The sequence below is a fragment of the Phasianus colchicus genome, chromosome 4, assembly GCF_987193195.1.
Source record: "Phasianus colchicus chromosome 4, bPhaCol1.hap1.1, whole genome shotgun sequence".
Taxonomy (NCBI): domain Eukaryota; kingdom Metazoa; phylum Chordata; class Aves; order Galliformes; family Phasianidae; genus Phasianus; species Phasianus colchicus.
The window spans coordinates 70,527,899-70,552,419 of record NC_143439.1 but is presented as its reverse complement, the minus strand read 5'-3'; the positions used below and the strand labels follow the sequence as shown (position 1 = coordinate 70,552,419).

General features: G+C 46.1%; 2 protein-coding genes across 5 annotated transcripts in view; one reads left to right on the top strand and one right to left on the bottom strand.

The window, feature by feature from the left end:
- The window catches only part of GFRA4 (GDNF family receptor alpha 4), a 75,632-nt gene extending 68,958 nt beyond the window's left edge, over window positions 1–6,674 (top strand). For all 4 annotated transcript variants that reach the window (XM_090139914.1, XM_090139912.1, XM_031588140.2 and 1 more), the window contains exons 6-8: window positions 725–859; window positions 948–1,105; window positions 3,080–6,674. In XM_090139914.1, coding sequence (XP_089996040.1) covers window positions 725–859; window positions 948–1,105; window positions 3,080–3,226 — 440 coding nt within the window. In that variant the 3' untranslated portion in view covers window positions 3,227–6,674. The remainder of the gene's footprint in view (window positions 1–724; window positions 860–947; window positions 1,106–3,079) is intronic.
- A 2,254-nt stretch (window positions 6,675–8,928) lies between these two features.
- ATRN (attractin) overlaps window positions 8,929–24,521 on the bottom strand; it is a 148,664-nt gene continuing 133,071 nt past the window's right edge. The window contains exons 28-29 of the mRNA XM_090139911.1: window positions 15,379–15,493; window positions 8,929–14,128 (exon numbers count right to left, since the gene is read on the bottom strand). Of these exons, the coding sequence (XP_089996037.1) occupies window positions 14,004–14,128; window positions 15,379–15,493 (240 nt within the window). The 3' untranslated portion in view covers window positions 8,929–14,003. The remainder of the gene's footprint in view (window positions 14,129–15,378; window positions 15,494–24,521) is intronic.

Sequence of the window (24,521 nt, the reverse complement as noted above, 5' to 3'; positions counted from 1 at the left end):
AGAAGGAGCCTAAGCCATGATCATGGGGTAGCTTCATGATATCTGCATCAGAAGGAGGGAAACCACACATCACAAGACCCTGCTTGGTGCTCATGATGATGGGTTGTCCCAGAGAATCTGCTCTGCTGGGCGTGCCCTGATCCCACTGCTGGATTTCCCTGTCATCCTGCTGACTTCAGAGGATGTCAAACTGGGTTTTCAGATGCTGGCAGCTGTTAGCATAAACACATCCAGAGTCCAGAGAGAAGCTCTGGCTGGCCACTGGACCTGGTCCATTCCAAAGGGAAGGGATAAATTGGCAGCTGTTTGGGTCAAGATTTCATTCTTGACCTTGACCTTTATTTAGTCCTTCCTTTGTTGTCTCTGACCATTCTGGAGGCTGAGTTTGGTTTCTCTGATGCCAGTGTGAAAACCTCCTCAAACATTCACAAACAATATCTGAATGTTATTAGGAAACCTCAGCTCCTGGGAGTTGCCCATTCCTTAGACTTAGAGCACACTTTAATTGACTGAAAGCGTTGGTGGTGGTGGGATGAACTAAGAGACAGAAAATGACCCTCTTCTCCTCCCTGGGAGCAAAGCGGAGCTGTGACACCAGTGCCAAAAGGGTTTTCTCATCACATAGGATGAGACTGAGACTAACCAGAGCAATGCAAGAGAGCAGCAAAGAGATGATATTGTCCCCCCTTGGATTTGGGGTAACATTTCTCCACCCTTCCCACAGGCAGCCCCATCACCCCAAACTACATTGACAACTCGACCTCCAGCATAGCACCCTGGTGCACTTGCAACGCAAGTGGCAACCGGCAGGAAGAGTGTGAGAGCTTCCTGCACCTCTTCACTGACAACATCTGTCTCCGTAAGTATCACCTAAGGAAGGATGCGTGTGCTGACCCTTGGGAGTGTTGCCCTGATGGTGCTTTTTTCCATCTCTTCCCCATGCAAAGAAAATGCCATCCAGGCTTTCGGCAATGGGACCTACCTGAACGCAGCCACAGCCCCATCCATCCCCCCCACCACACAGATGTACAAGCAGGAGCGAAACGCCAACAGAGCTGCAGCAACCCTCAGTGAGAACATCTTCGAGCACCTCCAGCCTACCAAGGTAGGAGAACCTGGCCCAAGGGTTGCTTGGCTGTATCCGTGCCTCTCCATGTCCTCCAGCCCTCCTCACTGCGGCTCCATCTTCCAACTGTGTCATTGCATCTACATGCAGATAACCAACCTCCCCTTATCTTTCTAGAGCCCCTGACTCATCTTCTTCCTCATGCCATGACATCTTCTTACCCAACACCAAGCACAAGGCAATGTTATCTTATTCTTCACCCTCTCCTCAGTCCCGCTGGTCATCATCTCTTTTCTTTCATGGGGCTAATCACAGAATCATAGAATGGCCTGGATTGAAAAGGACCACAATGATCACCCAGTTCCAACCCCCTGCTATGTGCAGGGTCACCAACCAGCAGACCAGGCTGCCCAGAGCCACATCCAGCCTGGCCTCCAGGGACGGGGCATCCACAACCTCCTTGGGCAACCTGTTCCAGTGCCTCACCACCCTCTGAGTGAAAAACTTCCTCCTAATATCCAACCTAAACCTTCCCTGTCTCAGTTTAAAACCATTCCCCCTTGTCCTATCTCTATCCACCTCATAAACAGCCGTTCCCCCTCCTGTTTATATGCTCCCTTCAAATACCGAAGAGAGAAAGCTAATGAGAGAGATGGGTTTTCTAGAAACATCCCTATGCTTTCTGGGAGCATAGAAGAGAACCAGAACCACTGATTCAACTCCTTGCCCAGTTGTGGAGCATTCACATAGGTGCAAACTTTTCAGCTGCTGGAGGTCATACACTGAAACTTAACTGAGCAAGGATCACTGAGCATTGAAAAACCTCAGCTGAAAGATTCTACCCATCAGCAAGTTTTTAGTATCGGAGTAATATTAAACTGAAATTGTTCTAAAACAAATACCAGGTTAATTTACTGATGATGACGGTAATAAGCATTAAATATTTTATTATTAAGTAAAAAGCAATGACCTTGATTCGCCGCCCACTAGAGTAATCTTCAGATTGAATTATTTTACTGTTGAATAATTAACAGTGACCCTGATTTGCTGAACATGCAGGTAACAGAAGCTGTCGCTAGATTCTGAGGACTGTGCCTTGTGTTGAGCTAGATGGTACCTACTGAGAGCTTCCACATGCAAGTTTTTAAAACCTTTCCCCAAACCATCTCACACAGCTCTGTTCACTGAGCAGTTATCAGGTCTTGCAGTAGGTGCAGAAGTGTGGCCTCAGCTTCCCAAACTGCTTTTCAGGGCATGCGTGGCCATGCACAGAGCAGAGATGTTTTCATCAGGGGAGAAAAGCATTTGCATGCAGGAGAGCTGGAGGACTTTCTTTTGGCTGGTGCTCATCAAATCTTTGTGCAACCTGAGTCTAAGGCCAAGACCCTGCACTGAGAACTTTATCCAAGCCACCACTTGCAAGCAATGGAGAAGCTGTGAAACTCCTTCATGATTGACAGCCTAGTCCAGATGGCCACGTGCACAGTACTTTCATTATATCATGGAATCATTAAGGTTGGAAGAGACCTCTGAGGTCCCCAACCCACCTCCATCATGCCCACTGTCCATGTCCCTCAGTGCCACATCTCCACGGTTCTGGATCACCTCCAGGGATGACAACAACACCACTTTTCCTGGGCAGCTGTGCCAGTGCCTGAGCACTCTTTTGGAGGATAAATTTTTCCTCATATCCAACTTGAACCTCCTCTGGCACAATGTAAAGCCATTACTTATGGAGTAACCTACCTGGGTCCCAGCTGCTGCTTGGTGAAATACCTGCTGATGCCATGGAGATACCTCCAATACTTGGAGACATCTTCACCTGGAGAGGTCACCACATCAAGTCATTGGCTGGTGATGACTCCATGGGTATGGAACTCCCCTAACCAGCATGGGCATTCAGCCCCCATCTTACAAAAAGAAACTTTCACCACCATCATCTCCAACAGAGCTGAGCTGAGCGCAAGGCTAAAACCCATGACACTCACCCATGCTTCTTCCTTTCTCTTGCAGGTGGCTGGAGAGGAGAGGCTCCTGCGGGGCTCCACTCGTCTGTCATCAGAGACCTCCAGCCCAGCAGCTCCCTGCCACCAGGCAGCCTCCCTGCTGCAGCTGTGGCTTCTCCCTACTCTTGCTGTGCTGAGCCTCTTTGTGATGTGAAGCAGAGTGGGATCACGCCGGGCAGTGACTCTCTTTGTGTTGGTTTCTTTAAAAAAAAAAACAAAACAACCAGACAAGGAACTTCTTTCAGGAGGTGGGGTAGGAGGAAGGAAGGGATGGGAAGGAGAGGTGAGTGTGTAGGCATCCCTTTCTCCTCCTCATCCATCTTCCAATTTGTTTGATTTTATACAATCAGCGTTGCCAACAACCAGCTCATCTTTGTCTTGGCCACCTTTCACCCCACAGTGTGGTTGCTGTCTCTCCAGCTCTCTGTGGATTGGGGTTGTGATCCACAGACAGTTCCCTTGGAAAAGCCAAAGGAGAGAGCTGAGTCAAAAAATGAGAGCTGCAATGGAAATGCTTTCACCTTCCCCAGCCAAGAGGGGAAAGACTTTTGATGGATGAGCTGTCAGGACATTTCCTTAAGCCCCAACTCACACTGTGGGATATTGGGCAGGATAAGTCAAGTGTTGTGTCGTACAGATCATCTCCAGGGCTGCTCAGGACCCAAAGGACAGCCCATTTGGTTCAGAATGAAGAAACCAGAGACCCTGGTGAGAAGGTAGTTGGTTCTGTTCACCAGAGAGGATCCTGAAGCACCTCTGGGGTGGAGCAAGCAGCCATACAACAAATTGGCTCACAGGAACCATCCACCTGCTTGAAACTACAGCCGACATGCAACCAGCATGCATCTCCAAGATGTCACCTACTCCTTGGGCCCTCCTGTTTGGGAAATGTGTCACGTATTGATCATGTTCAGGAAGAAACACGTGTGTTGCATTTTGTTAATGGTTGGCTTTCTTCGTGTCTCAACCTTAGCATCTCTACTTACCGGTCCTGTGAAGTGTTTGGGGGTAGGTATTTTTTCATGACATCCAACCAGCCAGGGGCCAAAGTCATTCCACTCCCAGCCAACCTCTCTATGTGCAGGATAAACCTGTGAGGCTACAGGTAGGACTTGATACGAGTGTAACACAATCCATTCTCACCAGCTACCTGTGCTCCTGTTGGTCTCACAGAGAGACAGAGGGACAGTTGAGGGATGTCATCATCTATGTAAGGGATAGGATACATGGAGTTTTCATGTCCTTAGTAGGGAGTGGATTGTTACAGCCCCCTTCCTTGAATAGCTGGAGGAGGAAATCCTTGTTAGCTTGTCTTCAGGCTAGCACAGTAATGACATTGCTTCCTGCCAAGTGCTGATCAGTCAGCTAAGGGGTGGCTCAGTGACCCAACCAGATGGAGAGTGAGGAGAAATGTCTCCCTGGTTGCTCAGGGCACAAAAGGGAAAACGTGACCATGTGATACATGAGCAACCAGCGATCTTCCCTTGAGGAAGTGAGGTGGGATGTCCCAGAACATTGCAGGGAGATAAATTCCACTCTTGACCAAGACAATAAGGAAGGTGGTAAGGAAAAGTAGCGAGGTTTCCTTGGGCAAATGCTTTCCCAGGTTGACTGACCACAGGAGGGACAGGAGTGGCTCGTTGCTCCCTGTGAGTTTTACAGCAGCCCATTCACCTTCGGTTTATGCCTCTCTACGGAACAACATCAGTTGCTCAGCATTTGGAGGCATAGAAAAGTTTAGAAGCAGCTGAAATTTCAAAGTCTGGAGCTTTTTATTCCCATTCCCTGCAGAGCACTTTCCATTGCTTTAATGCTTCAGGTTTTGCTGAGAAACAGCAGCGATTTTCTTGGGGTTTGTTCCAATATAAAACCACCCTTGTTTGCAAATGAATATCTGTGGAAGTGTAAGACAGGGCAGAAACCCTCCTGGCTGTGTCCTGGCTGAAGTTCTGCACCTGGGATTGTCCTAATCCAAGAGACAGGATCCTGGAACACGCTGAAATCTAAGTCTTGCATGCAGGGTGCCAGGGGATGTGCTGAAACAAAATGTGTGTGCCAAAACTTCACAGCCAAGAGGATCTCCCAGTATTGGAAATGCAGGCAGAGAGCAGTGGCACAGGTCCCATACCTCCCTTCAAAGTGCCATAGCCATGCCCTGAGCTGTTGTGAACATTTCCCATTTATCCAGAGCATCAGTGGGGCCATCTGTGCAAGTATGGGGTGTAAATCCAAAAACCTGTGTCCTCTGAGCCACAGGTGAGAAGGATTAAACCCTACTGGAGAATGGCAAGGAACTTCCTCAACACCATGAGGTTGTACTGTGAATTGCCTTCATCTGCTGCTTTCCTTTCAAGTCCTGTAGTCCAGCTTTGCTCTTCTGCCCACCTGGTTTCAGCAGATGGGTCCCCACCAGCCTTTGGTCTTCCTGTATCATGGGCTGAGTCTCTGCACAGGATGGATGTGTAAGGGATGGGATGTATATATCATGCTTAGAACATCTTAGGATGTTGGTTGTCCCTGAGCTTTGCTGGCCAAACAGACCCTCAGAACCCATTGTGGTGTCTTCTTGTGTCCTCAGTTCTGGGAGGATGGCAGAAGTGTCCTGAGGCTGTGAAAGGCAAGGAATCACTATGGATCATATCACAGAGTCTTTGCAGGAGGGGGTAAAATAAAGGCGAATGGTCTGCTGGGATTCCTGCAGAAGTGTAAACTGCTGGAGGGTTCTTTGTTGTGGTCTTGAATGAGGGGTCTGAAAAACACCTACAGAGCTGACCTTGCAGGTCTGAAAATGCGCTCCCCATCCTCATCCCTTGTGCTGTGGTGCGAGTTTGGAAGCAGCATCCACCCAGCAATGAGAGCCTGCTGCTCGCCCAGGAGTTCCCTGCAGTCTGGGGATGCTTCACAGTGAATAAAGTCACAGAGCAATGAGCCTCCATGCAGCAGGAAAGGGCCAGAGGTTGGGATGGGTGCTAATATACTGTGGGGGAATTAAAAAGAAAAAAAAAAAAAAAAATCAAAAAAATCTGCATGAATTTTCCTGACCATTCCACCTTATTTTGTTTTTAACAATACTTAATGCCCTCTCTCCCTCTAAGCCCATTCACAAACCAAACTTTGCAAACAAAAATAAAGAGTCGCAGCAGCAGAGGGAAAGGACTGAGTGAGCCAAGGGAGAGAAAGGGAGACCACTTTTTAGCAATCACTCCATACCTGGGGACTTCCATAAGCACAAAGGAGAGTCATGGGAAAAAAAAAACAGCAGCCAGCCAACTTTCTGTAGCCACTGAACTCTGTTTTTTCTTGCTGCTCAGCACCGTTTTGCAGTGGTTTGGCAGTTCCTTGAATCTGTGAGATATTGTTTATGTACAAATATACTGCATTGTTGTCCAAGCAAGAGGACGAGCAGAAAGGAAAAGTGATGCTGGGAAAGTTACCCCTATGGGCGGCAGGGGATGCTGATGGGTGCTGAGGGATGTGTGTGTGCACATGGGGAGGATGCTTGGTGTCTGCCTGTACTGCCGGGGTGTAACCTGTACTTATCTCTTCTGTACGAATTGATATTCAGACATATCCATGAATAAAGCACACATGCATTTTCCTGATTGCCTGCTGCTGTCTGTGACGTGGGTCTGGCTGTGCCCATGCACTGTGCACCAAGCTCAGTCCTCTTGCACCAGCTGGAAAGAATGGGGAGGATGCTTTAGGGGGAGATTATAGAATAGTGGGGCTCAGAGCCCCCACACTTGGCTGGAAACTCCAAGCTGGTGCATCCCAGCCTGGAGAAAACAGCTCTATGGAGACACAACCAAAGGGGAGCCACCAGAGCTGCTCAAGCTCTGGGGATGTGTGTGCTGAGCACAGAGATGGCACACGTGGAGCTCTGGGAGCAACGTGGGGAAGGCTGTGCTCTAAGATAGATAGGAAGAGGGTGGGGAAGGGCAGCAGTTCACATCAGCCAGTGGGGAGATGATTTGTGCTACCAACACCTGCGGGACATTTTTGGTACCTAAAAAAAAAAAAAAAAAAAAAAAAGGAAGAAAAAAAAGAGACAAAAATCTTGAGTTGGAAGGGACCCATCGTGACTCTTGAGTCCAAAGTTGCACTTTTTCCTCTGAAATTTGTATCTACAGATAGATGGAAAATTTTCTGGGGAAGCTCCAGTCAATGGAATCTGAAATATGCTGCGTTGGATGGATTTTTCACAGAATCACAGAATGGCCACGGTTGGAATGGACCTCAAGGATCATGAAGCTCCAACCCCCTGCCACATGCAGGGCCACAAACCTCCTCATTTAATACCAGCCCAGGCTGCCCAGGGCCCCATCCAACCTGGCCTTGAACACCTCCAGGGATGGACGGGGCATCCACGGCCTCTCTGGACAGCTGTTCCAGCACCTCTCTGTAAACAACTTCCCCCTGACATCCAACCTAAATCTCCCCTCCCTCAACTTCAAACCATTTCCCCTTGTCCTGCTGTTATCTAGCCTTTCAAAGAGTTGATTTTTCCTGCTTCTCAGACTGAGGTTGGCACACAAAAGCCCTCTGGGCCTTTGCTGGAGGACACAGGGACAGGTGCCCCAATGGGGATGGACAGCGAGGTGAGACTCAGCCCATGGTTTCAGCAGAGACATCCTTAGGGATCTCCAAATTACATCTGCAACGTGAACCTGGGTATCCCTGCTCGTGGCAAGCTGGCTCAAGCATGCCTGTGAATTGCCCTAAATTTTGGGCAGAAAAGAGAAATCAGAATGATAGGATCATTAAGTTTGGAAAAGACTAAGATTATCAAGTCCAGCATTGACCCATCCCCACCATGCCCACTAACCACATCCCTAAACTGCCCAGGGACAGGGATAAAGGCTGAAGCAAGAGCAAGTGAAGTGGTTTTTCACAAACACCCCCGAATCAAACATCTTGAGACACCCAAAGGGTCACCTCTGGAGGTTCAGTGACACTCAAGATTCTGGACAGGGCTCTGAGCACCTGATGGAGCTGTGGGTGTCCCTGCTCACTGCAGAGGAATTGGGTCAGACAGCCTTTAAGGGTCTCTTCCAACTCAAACCATTCTGTGACGAGTCTATAAACAAAAAAAAAAAACCCTGCAAATTGGTTTTGCCAAGATGGCAATCTGCATTAGCTGTGGTGCTCTGGCTCACTTTTACATCACTTTCTCTTGCCCTTTTCCCATTAATGTGGAAAAATCAGATGTTTGTTCTTCCACCATACCAAAAAGATGGCTTTAATACCAACCAGCGACGCGCAACCCATCCAAGAGCTAGAATATTCTAGCATTATAAAAAACCCTGAGCTGGAAGGGACCCAGAAGGATCATCATGTCCATCCCCTAGCTCCATATAGGACTACCTCTTTTCTTAGCTACAAACCTGACTCCTGCGTCTGGCAGGGCTGCAATGTGGTTATTTAGGGACCCCAGTTAGTGAGCATGATGGGGATGGGCCAACAGTTGGACTTGATGAGCTTAGAAGTCATTTCCAACCTTGAGGATCCTGTGATTCTATGACCCTATGTGCCCTGGTGCACCCTCCACCCCAACTGGAGATTCAGGTGTGGGATGGTTTTGGCAGATGAGGTGAAGGATGCCTCCATCCTTCAATAGTGAGAACTGTTGGTGATGGGTGGATGGTTGGACTGGATGATCTCGTAGGTCTTTTCCAACCCTGGTGATTCTATGGGTCTATGACCCTCTTCTTCCTCTTCTTCTTCCTCTCACATCTGGTGCACAGCAAAAACACATCCCGCACTCTCACCCCTAACTCTACAATCAATTTATTTCCCCCCCATCTCAAGAAAGAAGAAAGGGATGGGGGAAAAAAAAAAAAAAGAGTTTTTAACCAGATCGTCTACCTTTTATTTCAGAGGAAAGATTTGCATTATTTACTTTTATTTATGTACAGGTACTTCACATTTGTATTTAAAATGCACAGACCTCCCGATAATTTCCTCGATCCTGCTTTAAATTAGCTGTTATTTTACAATACAAAAATTATACCAAAAACTGCAGTCCTAAATGTGTGTATGTATAACACCCACAGTCCCCAGCAATGAAATAGTTTACAATACTTGCTCGTATTTACATATGAATGCAATAAATGCTAAATTATACATATTAACAAACTAAGCTCAAGTCTGAACACGGATAAGAATCGTAAATAATTACAGAACAACAACCAAAAAAAAAATAATAATCCAGAATAGAGTTAATTCAAGGACCCTAGTGTAAAGAACATTTATTGTGCACAAATTTCAGAGTAATATAAAACCTATGTTTATGTTCTTTTTGCTTTCTTTCCTTTGTTAAAAATGGACCGACGTTACGTTACACTCCTCCACAGCTTCCATCCTCCTGTCTTCTGGTGAGGTTTGTGGAGTCAATGAGAGGAAATGCCTACAGAACTACAGTACCTGGAAGACGCACAACATCGCCCATGTGTAGTGTTAGGAGGTTACAACGAAACCTGACACAGAAGCAGAAAAAAAAACCAAACCAAACAGTACATCCACAACGTTGTTGTATTCCCAGCATGGGAAACACGCCTCATTGGAACGGCTTGCGACAGAAAAAGCGTGGAGGTGACCGAAATTCCAATGGCATGGCTGAAAATGGGGGGTGTTCATCTCTTCCTCCCTTTCCCGTGGCCCCACTCCCAACCCAAAGCGCTCCGTCCTGTCCCCACGCCATTCCCAAATGGAGATAAAGAGGGAGAAGGAATAGAAGAGATGCCAACGAGCTTACTGTAAGTTGGATGGATTGAGTTAAGCGTCGCTCCCGGCGTGTAAGGAGCAAATCTGTATTTTCTTGCAAGCTCAGTGCCGACAAATCCATATTTGTGGGGATAGAAGGGCTTGCCAAGACTCATGGTGAAGGGCTGAGGCTCTGCCCCCAACTTGGGGTCTTGCAGAAAAGCCAAAGCAGCAAAAGCTGAGTGATGGGGCTCTGTGCAGCGGTCCTTGGCGTCGGCGTCGTATTTTGGCCTCGTGGGTGGACGTGGATCTCATCAAACCTCATCAACCTCTCACCAAGCTGCCTTCTAAAACCACGCCATGAACCCGGAGAAGACACGTTTTGGAAAACATTTAAGTACAGAGAACAGGATGTTTCAGAACAACATTGAGTGCTCGCAGTATCCCAAAGGAAGCCTGTATCCAAGGATGGCTTTGTGCAGCCCAACATGCTCCTATGGTAACACACCATCGCATTTTGGTACATTATCCACTAAGACTTCATGCTGATCATAGGCATCATCCAGTCGCATAGAGGTTATCTATCATATCTTTCCATACAGAACATCTTAAGCCCCGTGAGAGTGGCGATAATGCAAAAGTTGTGTCCCATAGATTTTCTTCTACCCAACGCATTGACCCATATTGCATCAAGGTCTCCTATCGCTCAACATTGCAACAGTCCAGAGAAACTTCTAGGCTACACAATGGGCAATGTCAAAGGCCAATTGTGTTATTTGGAGATCCAGTGGCACTGCTGCTTCCTAGAAAAAGAGGGCTGCAATATTTCTTCACTCTTTTTAATGGCTACTCTTGAAAAAATAGAACGGGTTGAGATCTTGAATGCTGAATTTCAGCCAGTTATAAATGCTCGAAAATAGTGATTCTGAATGGAAATCACTGGCACAATCTTAGCAGCAGAGGCTTAAACTGCTGACTTAATCCTCCACGTAATGACTACTTTAAGTACATTTATTACCTATCTTCAAGATTTTTTTTTTTTTCCCTTTCAAACAGAAGAGCTTTATTTAGCTTCTCTTGTACACTTCAGTGAAAAGTGTTTGAATACATACAAGTCAAATTCTGCCTCCCTGCCTTACACCACAAGATATCAGGAATATAATCTGATGTTTCTTTAAAGCTCTGGAAAGTCATCTAATACTCATCATACGAAGAAGTTATTAAGACAAAACTCATACATCATTTAAAATGCATCAAAAATACATTCAATATTTTTTTTTTTTCTGGTTTATATACACTTTAAATCTTCCCACGTTCTGCACACTACTGTATAGTTTATGTACAAGTGCAAAATCAGTGTGTTATTTTCCATTTATTTACAGATTTTCCCACGAAATAACGTTGCTCTTTCCCCCTCCCCACTCCACCACATCCAAGCTGAATCACCCCACAAATCCTTCACTTGGGATGATGGCCTGGTGATGAACCACCGGCAGCGCTCCCACCTTCGCCTCACTTCTACCTTTGAGCTGGGATGAAACTGTTTGCAGTGGAGATTTGTATGAGAGTTCTCTCTTTCCCTCATCAGTATGGAGATAAGATGCAGAGCTGAGCCACATCCACCAGGCGCCGTTGGGTTTGATTTACATCAATACGCCTTCTTCCTCTATTTACTTTTTCTTGGTTCTGCCCATCGTCAACGTTGGATCATTTCTGCTCATCTTTCGCCCTTCTGACACCTCTGTGGCTACTCTCCTCTCGACACCAGACCACCCAGCTCTCTCTGGGGGAAAATCACATCTTTTTCTCAACATTAACAACGCATCGCCTTTCCAAATCTGCAGTTCAGAACAAAGACTTCAGCACAAGAGTTTTCTCAAGTTGGGTTGGCAGTTCTCCTCTCCCAAAAGGGTTGGAGAAGTGAGAGAAGACACCTCAGAGCGTGAGGATGTGCATCAGAACCAAAAGCAGGAACATAAGCACAGGGGAGGGATTTTAGCCCAGTAGTACTTCTCTGGTACAGCCTAGTCCAGGTTAGCCCTATACACATAGAAAGTTACAAAATAGCTTCAGGAGATGAATCTGTCTGAGGTAATCGTGCATCAGTTATGACTTAATTGCCTAAACCCTTCATTCTGAAAGACACTGCTCATCCCCTTTCCTTCCTCAGTCTTCCCCAATGGGTTTCTATACTTCTGGTATAGAAACAGACTGTGGGATGTACGTACGTACACGCATATATACATACATCCTTATATGGATACATGCATTATTCCCACCACATTTTTTTTCTGCTGTTCTGTTGGATTTGTTATGTAACACATTGATGAATGTGCCCACCAGGGACTGATGACCCCATCACCACCAGCTGGATACACATAGCAGCTCACACCTTTATTGCAACGCCGCGCTCCAAAAAGGTTCTCCAAAACACGTACTGACAGAAAGGAACGGGTGGCTGATATGTGACTAATGACCAAAACGTGCACAAAAAAAAGATGCAGGTACTGGTTTTCGTTTTGGAGAAAAGATTTGATAGCTCTTCCCTTTGCCCCCCCAGATTTGTCACTTCTCCTTTCCCTAACCACCTGACGTCCTCATCAGAAACCAGCAACCTGAATGGAACCACATTTCAAATGATGGACTAACACCTCATTTGGCACTGCAACATCTTCCCATTGGCTTCACTATCCCAACTCCTCATGGTCTTGGCACAGCATTTCCTACAATTAGCAGAAGCAGAGGGGATCTCATGTGGCAGTATGGAGATTGATGGGCACAGCCCAAACTGGAGCCTTAAGCCATGATCCCAACTAGCTTACTTTAAAAAACATGGGATGGTTTGGTACATCCCCCAAAAGCCAAACCTTCTTTTTGCTCTTTGCAAGCCCCTTCCTTTCACCAACAAGCAGCTCTTCAACACCTACAAGCAGCTCGACCTGAATGGGGAACATCCAGAATTAATCACAGAAATCATGGAAAATTCAAACGTGGCCCAATGAAGATGCTCTGCCTTTGTTTGATTATTATTATTATTTGAATTCTTCATCTTCAAACATCTGGTTAGTGGAGTGCTGCTCTTTACACTCACTGAGGAGTGGGACAAAGTCTTACAGCCGAGGAGTGGTGCTTCTGTGCACCAGCACAGCTCAGCTTGTACCCAAAAAAATGGCCCAAGGGAAGGAAGAGGGGAAGAGGCCAAACTGTGCAGAGCAACGCAGAAGAAATGTAACATATCCGACCCAGAACACAAAGTGCTTCTATGAAAAGCACTAGTGAAACCAGGGGGTTTCTTATGAGATACTGAAACACTGCTTTCCCTCCAGATATTTCCATCTGGCTGAGTAGTTTGCTAGACAGGAAAATGCCATTTTTCCCTGACCTAATGTGATATAAAGAACACAAGTTATCTTGGGTGACTACACATATATATATACGTGTGTGTACACATATATATATTGAAAAGGAATACAATTATGTTAAAAAGAACTGTGTAGTAGTCTCCTCGCTCCCTAGATCTGTTCAAGTCTAGGCACTTGTGTGTGGTGTACTCCAAGTAGGTTAAGACTATGTAAACACTGAGTCCTTCAGCAGCGACTTTCCACTTCTCCAGGTGGAACAAGCAGTCTGAGCAACATACAAACTCACCCTTTGAGCCACTCTAGCTTTCCCCTTCCTGATGTTGTGGATCATGGTGACAAAAACTGTAATCTGGAAGAGAATTCCATTTAAATATTGTGGGAATAAACAAAAAAAAAAAAAAAAAAAGGATGAAGATGCTTTGAAGATTAATAGTAGTGTTTATGTGTTGAGAGCTGACACCTGTAAACACTGCATCTTTTTTTTTTTTTTTGTACAGTTTGATAAATACATGAACTACAAAGCACTTTCCATGTATAAACCTGAGTGTCATTCATAGGACTACTGTTCTATTTACACTGACCATGAATGGTGGCGATCGGATGTTACTGGACCTGCAAGAAAATTATTTTACTTTCAACTTGAAGAAAACAAAGGCGCAATCTGAAGCCACGTGTCAGTAAAACTTAAGTGGAGCAGTTGCCAAATAAAGCCAACTATCACGTAGATGAGAGAAAAGGTTGGGTTCAAGGAAGCTGTGTTTTTCTGAGTGCTTCTAGTCTCTTGTGACACACAACTTGAGAATCTTCCTCCTCGGTGGTACTTTACCATTTTGATTAAAACCCTATAGAGTTTCTGATGTCCATGCATCAAATACAGGTTCCTGGCTGTGCAGGGGGCTGCTGTTTCCGATTTCGTATTGCACCCGATTTCTCTTTGTAGGCAATTGGCATCTGTTGTGAAATGTCCACCAGTGCACTGGCCACAGCAAGACCTGAGGCAACAAAACAAAACAGTCACAGAAACAAATTCTTCCACCCCAGCTGAGAAAAACCCTCTGAGCCACAAAACGAAAATCGTGCTTCGAGTTCTTAAGAAAAAAATAGTAAAGCAGAAAAACATTCTTGTTTAGAGATTAAACTCTAGTGGCTATACTGAAATAAGCTTTTAAATGCTGCCTGCTCTGTTGAAAGCAAATGCTGTAGAAAAATACTGGAAATAAGATGAGTAGGTTATAATGGAGTTAAACCCATAATATTCAAGGGGGGAGTCCTTTTCCACACCAGTAAATGCACTAAAATAAATGCTCAAACAAAGCACCTGTGCACAGAGGTTTCCCTGCACCTTCTGGACATCCTTCAGCTCTGCAGCCTCTTCCCAGCATAACCACAGCCAAACACCGTGGCCATCTGAGATTCATCTCAATGCAGCTCCCAGCCAAACCATCCCATCTCAATGTCTACTAATAACCTTTGAAGATCAATGCTCACCAGTCATTGGAGAAAGCTCAGTTAAAACCACAAACTCCCGAGAAGATTAAGTCTCAGCAGTATGAAATGAGGTTTAGGTGAGAAGGGGCTGGGAGACCTTAAGATGGATGAAGAAAACTTGATGGATCTGCTAAGGGGATGTTTTGGAAGGTAAGTGCTCCCATGTAACAGCAACAGAATGAGAGATGATGGCCTCAAGTTGCACCAGGAGAGGGTCAGGTTGGGTATTAGGAAACACTTTGTCTTGGAAAGAGAAGTCAGGCACTGGCATGGGCTGCCCAGAGTGGGGGAGTCACTGTCCCTGGAGGTGTCCAAGAACCATAGAGATACGGCACTGAGGGGTAGGGGTGTGTTGGGGTTGGACTTGGGGATCTTAGTAGTCTTTTCCAAAATTCTATGACCTGATATCCTGCTGTGGATGGAGCTGGGAATGCACAGAACAGGCTTGAAGACAAGTTACCTTCATGACTAATTACTGAGAGCCTGCCAGCAATGAATCTCACTTTTTCACAGCAATAAATGAAACTGTAATCCAAATACCAAATGTTCATCCACCAAGTGACCCAAGAAATGCTGTCAAACTATAGGCAGGAAGCTAGCAGGTCCCAAGCCAGCTTCAAATACCCTGAGCACATCCATGCCTGGATACAGCAATCGCCACGGGATCAAGTGCAAAGCTGTAAGGTGAATGTGAGGCTGGGGAGGGAGCACAGAGGTTAATACCAAGGCAGTGGAGACAAAGGATATTCCTCACCTGACTGTCCTGGTGGTGGGATACCCCCAACCCCTCGAGGCAACCTCACAAATACAGAGAGAACAGCTGCTTTGTTACCAAAGCACGGCTCCAGCGCTATCGGTTTCGGCACGGTCTGCAGCGAGGGAAGGAAGAAGAGAAACAAATGTTAAGAGAGATCATTACACCCTCCCTCCTCCTGCAGCATCCTCCTTTTTGAGGCTGTACAAGCTTCAGGGCATGAACCGTATTGCTGTGCTTGGCAAATTTCCAGCGCATCGCTAGCAAAGCTAAAACCAATGTTAGTAACCACCAAAACCCGAGTCATCATAAAAAACACATTTACTTAATAAAATATAGCTATTAAAAAGTCAAGAGCTGCACAGGGCTTGTTTTTGTCCGCAAATTCAATAACAGAGGAGCAGTTTATGCTAAACAATGGGATTAAGCCTTTTTTTCGCTTCAAACCCATCAGCAGTGTTATCATGACCGGTAACCCCACGCTCCACGTCCCACTGCCAGAGCTCAGCCCCACGTGCATCAACATGATAAAGAACACTGACTCCCATAATTCTCATCTCTTTTTCCTTTGCTCTAAGCTGTTCTGCAGTTCTGTCTTCCAATTCAGTTTCAGCATCACTGGAGGTGTTCAAGGACAGTGAGGATGTGGCACTGAGGGACGTGGACAGTGGGCATGGTGGGGTGGGGATGGGGACTTCAATGATTCTGTGATTCTATGAAGGTTTCACACATCACAACCACAACCATGAAATAGTTTTCAGATAAAAGTGAAGTGATAGCTATGAAGATACAAGCAGCCAGGCCTGTCCTTATCGCAGACCCTTTGAAAGCCCCCCTCCCATGATATCACAAAATCATAGAATGGCCTGGGTTGAAAAGGACCACAATGATCATCTAATTTCAACCCCCTGCTGTGTGCAGGGTCACCAACCAGCAGACCAGGCTGCCCAGAGCCACATCCAGCCTGGCCTTGAATGCCTGCAGGGATGGGGCATCCACAGCCTCCTTGGGCAACCTGTTCCAGTGCATCATAGAATCATAGAATCACAAGGTTGGAAATGACCTGTATGATCATCTAGTCCAACCGTCATCACCACCCTCTGTCTGAAAAACTTCCTCCTAATATCTAACCTAAACCTTCCCTGTCTCAGTTTAAAACCATTCCCCCTTGTCCTTAGTGATAGCACTACCCACTCTCATGAACAGCCATTCCCCCCTCCTGTTTATATGCTCCCTTCAACTACTGGAAGGCCACAATGAGGTCTCCCCAGAGCATTCTATTCTCCAAGCTAAACAATCCCAGTTACCTCAACCTTTCCTCACAGGAGAGGTGCTCCAGCCCTCTGATCATCTTAGTGGCCCTCCTCTGGACTCGTTCCAAGAGTTCTGCTTTATTCTAACATGTCATTAGAGAGAAGAAACACAACAGCACTGCTCAGAAACCAAAACCTGACCTTACCCGAGCCAGCCCCCAATCCTACCCACAATCACATGTGATCAGCTTTTTTGTGGGATGTCACAAGAACAGTGCAAGCTTCAGTCTTTAAGTGCAGGTTCAAGATACTGCTTGCTTTTGTTTCACATTTGCAAAAAAGCTGAGAAACTCTTTGACTTGATACAGTCAGTGATTTCTTGTTTGATACAGACAAACTCTAAACTCTGCTCTGATATTAATGAAATAATTATTGCTTTTTTCATTAGGCATACAATTGTACTTCTGTACTTCAGTGCTTGACGGGAACTCAATACAAGGCACGACAGTGAGAAAAGGAACAGGAGTCAACGCAATGAAATCACTGCTGTGCAATAAGAACAAAAGAAAAACAAAGCAAGGAAAACAAAGCTTCACATCACTTTCATATCTCCTATCCACTGTAATGATCACAAGAGCCATTTGTTAAGTCTGTGCAAGGTGGATGAATACGTATTGCACAGACTAACAACGTCAGCTGCAGTCTGCCTGTTTTATGACTGCAGATTTCTCTGTCTTCTCCCCACCCCCAACAAAGGGCTCCAGCTTGAAAGAATGCTTTTCCCACAAAGCACCCAAGCATACCCTTTGCTATATCCCACGGGCGACTCAATTACCAGAGGTAATGGAGAGAGCACGGAGAAGACAGCTGCAGAAACACAGTGTGGAGTGGGAGTAAGCACTGAGCACAGGGTTTATTTCCATGCAGGGAACACCAAGCACCTTCCTACCCTCATCCTCAGCAAAGACAGTGACAGGACAAGGGGGAATGGTTTTAAACTGAGACAGGGGAGGTTTAAATATTAGGAGGAAGTTTTTCACACAGAGGGTGGTGATGCACTGGAACAGGTTGCCTAAGGAAGTTGTGGATGCCCCATCCCTGCAGGCATTCAAGGCCAGGCTGGATGTGGCTCTGGGCAGCCTGGGCTGCTGGTTGGTGACCCTGCACACAGCAGGGGGTTGAAATTACATGATCATTGTGGTCCTTTTCAACCCAGGCCATTCTATGATTCTATGAATAAGAGCAAGCATGGGGGCTAAATATGAAGGAGTGAGCAAACAAGCCGAAGAGATCATCTTCTCTAACCTCTTTTTCATGTATTTGCTTTTAAGTCCTACTGGATTAATTGCTTCTGCACCTCTGCTGCTTCCCAGCACCAACTGTTCAATGCAAGCTGATGCAAACACTGGCACAGCAATGCTCAGCCCTTCTTGTGGTCGCTGAACCCAACCCCTGCCAGGGCAGCTGGCTGCACATGAAAGCATAATGCTCTGCTTCAAAAGCAGTCACTCCTCCTACCTGCACTGTCACCTATGCCAGCCCTTTCAATAGACCCACTGTTCTCACTGCTTTCTTACCACACACTTCTTCTGGACCTCAGTTCTCCCCCATCAGAATGCACTCACCCAGCTCACGTTCCCAGCTCAGCACCCTGATGCTCACCCTGTGCTGCACAACCCCACCTCTCTTTGGCTCATCTGAACACAATTTCTCCTTTTTCTCCACTTCTCCCAGCACCGCCTCTCTGCTCTGGATGAAGAGTGAATTGAGAGTGGTATCAAAGCATCCTGATCCTCCTGCACACGCTAAGAAAGTAAGGAAGGGAAAATCAAGTTCATTATGCAGCTCTCGGTCAAAGAGCTGAAGGGACTCTGAGGGTAATTTAGCTCATCTCAGCCTCAAGCAGGATCCCTTCTCCTCTTCTGCCCTTTCCAAATAATGAACCTGCAGAATGCAGCAGAAACTTTCATTCTGAGTCCCTGTGGGCACTATCTTTCTATTTCCATGTTGGTTTTTTTTTATGTTTATTTTATTCCTCAAGGTCACACAATGCCTTCCTCCTATCTGTTCCCCTGATCCCACGTGGGACCATGGATGCCATGTGTCACCGGTGCTGTCCCCAGGTGTGGCAGCAGTCCTTGGCCATGTGGACACATAACCTCAGTGTCATTACCCTCGTGCTGCCATGAACTTTCAATCCATCTGAAGCAGCACGGACAGCTGGGGGCAGAGGTTATGTCTGGGTCTGCCCCCTTCCCTTGCTGCCCTGCTTAGAAAAGCCAAACATTAGTAAGGAATTGTTAATGCTTCACTGCTGGCAGGACTCTATTTATCATGCCAAGCAAGGACATACACTTTATATAAAGATGCACCCAAAATCTGCCAGGCAGTTGCAAGCTAATTTGAAGGGAATACACTAAGAACAAGTTTATCTTCTTGCGGCTAATCCTGGTCTTAACTCAAGAAGTGGAAAAATGGTCTCATGTCCATCAAAACCACCCATTTTCCTGAGACAAGCTGCAGCCAGTAACAGCAAGAATGGCATAAAGAATGAAGTCCTGTGAATTTATTTTTGACAGCAGCAGTTCAGGCAGCAGCGTTTTGCTCTGTGACTCACATCTCATGGCAGAGCACAGTCCCCAGGCCGGGTGACAAAGCCTGGTGGGGGTGAGTCACAGCCAAGCAAATGGGAATGCTCAATTCCATGCAAGCAAGAGAATCAGTGAACCAAAGAATCATTTAAGGTTCGAAAAGAGCTCAAAGATCACCTGGTCCAACCCCAACCCATCATCCCACCATGCCCACTGACCACATCCCTCAGTGCCACATCTCCATGGTTCTGGAGCACCTCCTGTTCCATCCTGTTCCAATGCATTACCTCTCCTTACAAGAAGTGTTTCCTAACATCCAACCTGACACTCCCTTGGCTCCAACTTCCTTTCAGTGAGTTGTACAGAGCCATGAGGTTTCTCCTGAGCCTCCTCTTCTCCATACTGAACCATCCCTGTTCCCACAGCAGCTCCCTGTAAGATTTATGCACCAGAGTGGATTTAGGAAGCAGAGATCAGATCATCATAAATGCTTGTACTTCAGCCTAACAGGTGGCTTTTAATGGCCCACTTAAAGAAAAATAATAAAGAAAACAGTAGATCTCCAAACTTCTTAACACCTTTCATCAGGCAGTTAAAGGCAGCCTCTTCCATAGTCTGTCATTTAGAGCGCTTTGATAAACCCATTGTTGAATTATACAAAGCAATTCCTTTTTATTGAAGGCTTAATGGCACAATAAAGTACACATTATTCAAATCTATGCAAATAAGGTGCCTCCATCAGACACTTGGTACATGATGTGTGCTTCATGCTGTGCCCAAACTGCAGTGTCCCACCCCAAAGGGGACAGCAGGCATTCAGCTGCTGCAGGGGTGCAGCTAATGGGATAACAAGATCTTGCCTTTGGTGCACTGGGTCAACTGAGAGCAGCTAAAATTCTACTTGAATATGAAGAAATAGAGGAAGAGCAGAAAAACTATGCAGGACACTCTGCCATCAGCAATCCAGAGGCTGATACTTGGAACCAGCACGGTACAGAGAACCACCAGGTGGGTGGTGGGGGTGTCTTGGAGTCCAACAGTTGGCCAACAGTTGGCCACGAGCCCTGGTGGAGAGAACCCAGCAGAGGGCTGCAGAGATGGTGGGGGCCTGGAACACCTCCTGATGGGGTCAGACTGAGAGCCTCGGGGACGTTCACCTGGAGAAAGAAGATCTTACCAGTGCTTATAAATACCTACAGAGTGGGGGCCAAGTGGATGGGGCCAAACTCTTTAGGACAGAACAAACAACAAAGACCAAAAATCCATGTAGCATTTGTTTCTTAACTGGGAAGCACCGTTCCCAGTTTTGCATTGGGTAGTGCTTGGAATCAGTGATTCTGGATGGAAACAGAAAGGTAATGGTGTTTTACAGAGCACTGACATGTGGCCATTGCTCCTGGGAGCAGAGAACCCATCCTCAGCAATTTCCCTGAGATGACTTTATTGGCCAAGAGCACCACTAAACAACTGAGCTATTTCTGCTATTTATGGCTTTTGATATGTCCTTAATATGGGTAAAGCTTAAACAATTATAAGAGTTAGAGGCTGGAAGAGCCCTATTAAGCCATCTAATTAGTCTGACAGTATGGTAGTATTTTTTACACAAATATTGCATTTTCCAGTGCTCTCTTTGGGCTGTTTCAATGCGACCCAGGTGTAGAGTGCACCACCAGCTCCCTTGGGAGACAATTTCACAGCCAAATGCTTTCCACAATCAAGTTCCATTGGATGGCGTTCAACCTTAAAAAATTTTTCTTTTTTGTAAACTTTTATTTCCTGTCATTATTTCTCCCTGCGCTGCTTATATTTGACAAACTCTAAAGGTTAATAAGATGTCACATCAAACTAATGGCCAGAACAATAAATATTTTGTGCAATTTAAAAAACACAGCATCAATTTTATTTAGGCTCTGTAATACACTGCCAGAATATTGCTTTTCAGAACGTATAAAAAAATACTGTTGAGACTATTTTTCCTTAACAAGAAAACATATTTCTGTGGTTTGATCAAATAACTCTTACATGGTTTTCAATTTCCAGCAAGGAAATTAAAATAAAGCAAAAGTCTTACGGTGGGGGAAGAGAAGGGGAACATTATTGAAACAGTTTAACTTTATTATTTGATTTCGCTTCTTCAGATGATTTCACTTTGCCGAAAAAGGGTCAAATTCCATTTGCAAGTTTTTAAATTGTGCCATTAAAAGCTGGCTGAACATTTGTAAAATAAGTTACAAGCAATTTTCTATAAATACAGAGTATTAAGTTTTAAAAATCATATTCTCGGGGTAATGTGTGTGTCCTCCGAGGCAGAGATGAACAAACGTCCAGCCATAATTTGTGGTAAATGAATCTAGATTAAAAATTTGTATTTACCTTGTCCCTGATATCTACCTTGGGAGTGACACAGGGGTTGGGGAATGAATTGCTCACTGCTCAGCCACTACGCTGCCTGCCTGTGTGCCAGGAACTCAATAACAGTCACATCTATCTGGGGAAGAGGAGGCTGAGGGGAGACCTTATTGCTCTCTTCCAATATCTGAAAGGTGATTGCAGTGAGAGCAGGGTTGGTATCTTCTCACTGGTGACAGGGTGAGGGGAAATGGCCTTAAGTTGCACCAGAGTAAGTTTAGGTTGGATATCAGGAAGAACTTCTTTACAGAAAGGGTTGTTAAGCACTGGAATTGGCTCCCCAGGGAGGTGGTTGAGTCACCATCCCTGGATGTGTTTAAAAACCATTTGGATGTGGTGCTCAGGGACATGATTTAGTGGAGATTTGTTAGAGTTAGGATAGTATGATCAGGTTGTGCTTGGACCCTATGATCTTTAAGGTCTTTTCCAACCTGAGCAATTCTATCATTGTATGATTCAAGCCTTTGGATGAATGCTAACAGCCTGAAACTGAAAACACAAAGCTGAGCAGAGAGTGCATACAAACCAACACCACAGGGCACAGAGTTTGCTCCCATTGCACTTAACAACAAAGTTGGCTCTCTGCAAGGGGATGGGACGGATGAGGCCATGGGTAGCAAATCTGGTCAAAAAGTATATGGTGAGTGGTGTAGATTTACTTCCATTTTTGTCTCTTTTCAACCACTTGGCTGGTTTGTGATGCGAAGAAGTGCAGGCAGCAGGAGGAAGTAGGACAGCAGCTGAAGACTGCAAGCATGAGACCCAGAAAACAACTACTTGGCATAATGAATGCAAACAGGTTCCCTATCGTGTTTTTGGAAAGCTGCTGATATTATTGGTGTTTCAATCTGAAGAGGCAATTGTTGGCGCTGAAGGGAAAAAAGAGCTTAAAAATCCCCTTTTCTGTAGGAAGCTCTGTGCAGCTTCCTCTCCCTCCAGCGAGCTCCTCCTTATCAGCTAAAATCAGGGCTCTTCTGCTGAAAACCTTACAGCCTTCACATCTAAACCCAGCTTAATCTCAGCTCAATTATCAGCCAAATATTCCCTAAATGCAGGACAGGCAGAACAGATGCCTGCGCTGATCACACGATACGTCCCTTCCAAATATTTACCATGTGCACAAAGTGGCAAAAGTTTTCCCCAAGTACCTCATCTTGCAACAAATCCAAACAAGATTCCCTGCGGTCGTTAACTGGAAATAATTCATCAGGCTCAGTTTTTATCAGGTGTTTTTGTTGTGGCTTTCGGAGAGCGGATGACAGCCGGGCTCTGCCCAATTTGAGTGCAGCTAATCCTTTTTGCATACCTCTGCTGCCCAGATAACGCCTTCCTTCCTTCTCATGGATGGAGACTCCCCAAGCACAGTGCTTGTTCAAAGGGGAGCAGGAGCTTTGCTTTTGAATGAGCAAGTGGCACAAGCAGGATTAATAGGGAATACAAAGTGCAAGCTGGGATGTCACTTCTCGTTCTGCATCACCCTGATGCACCAGGAGGGCTGCAGTGAGTGGAAGTGATTTCTGTAATGACACTCTGGTGCAAGGATAGGCTCCCAGAACCAACAAACATGAGAAAGCCTGGAAATTAATACATTAGGAATTAACAAGCCTGAACAGCCTGTGTTGGGCAGGTCAGGCAAAACGACACAGCGTTCTGGCCTCAAAGCTGTGTGTGAGCCAGCTCCAGTGCATGCCACATCAGATTAAGTTTATTCTGTTTTTATTTTCACCCCTCAAATTCATCCCCTTCCTCCAAACCCCCTTTTCTGAGACTCTTCAAAGAACACTTCTCCCTTTCAGCTGTGAAAGATTTTAACCTGCACTGACCCCATCATGATGATCTCAATAGCACGGCTGTCTCTACTCAATGCTGCTTCTATGTCACAGCCCATGCACTTTTCAAGTGTGCCATCCAAACACACTCACTTGCAAGAGGATCCTCAGCTCAACAATCTTCATGAGGGGACTGAGTGCACCGTGAGTAAGTTTGCAGGTGACAGCAAGCTGGGAGGAAGCTTACACCACCCCTAGAGAGGGACCTGGACAGGATGCACTGATGGGCCGAGGTCAATGGGATGAAGTTCAACAAGACCAAGTGCTGGGTCCTGTACTTCTGTCACAACAACCCCATGCAATGCTACAGACTTGAGGCAGTGGCTGTAAAGCTGTGTGGAAGGATCTGGAGGTGTTAGCTGGCAGCTGGGTGAACAGAATCACAGAATCACAGAATTGCCAGGGCTGGAAGGGACCTCAAGGATCATGAATTTCCAACCCCCCTGCCACATGCAGGGCCACAAACCTCCTCATATAATGCCAGACCAGGCTGCCCAGGGCCCCATCCAACCTGGCCTTGAACACTTCCAGGGATGGGGCATCCACAACCTCTCTGGGCAGCTGTTCCAGCACCTCACCACTCTCTCTGTAAAGAACTTCCCCCTGACATCCAACCTAAATCTCCCCTCCCTCAACTTAAAACCATATCCCCTCGTCCTGCTATGAGCCAGCAGTGTGCCCAAGTGGTCATGGTTCAGTCTGGAGAAGAGGAGGCTCAGGGGAAATCTCATTACCCCTTACAGTGCCCTGAAAGGAGGGTTGGAGCAAAGTGAGGGTTGGCCCCTTCTCCAGGTAACAGAGATGGGATGAGAGGTGATGGCCTCAAGTTGTGCCAGGGGAGGGTCAGGTTGAATATTAGAAAGTATTTCTTCTTGGAAGGAGAGGTAATGCATTGGAACAGGATCCAGTGGTGGAATCATCATCTCTGGAGGTGTTCCAGAAACATGGAGATGCAGCACTGAGGGATGTGGTCAGCAGGGATGGTGGGGATGGGTTGGGGTAGGGCCAGGTGATCTTAGAGGTCTTTTCCAACCTTAATGATTCAATGAGCGACAACCAAA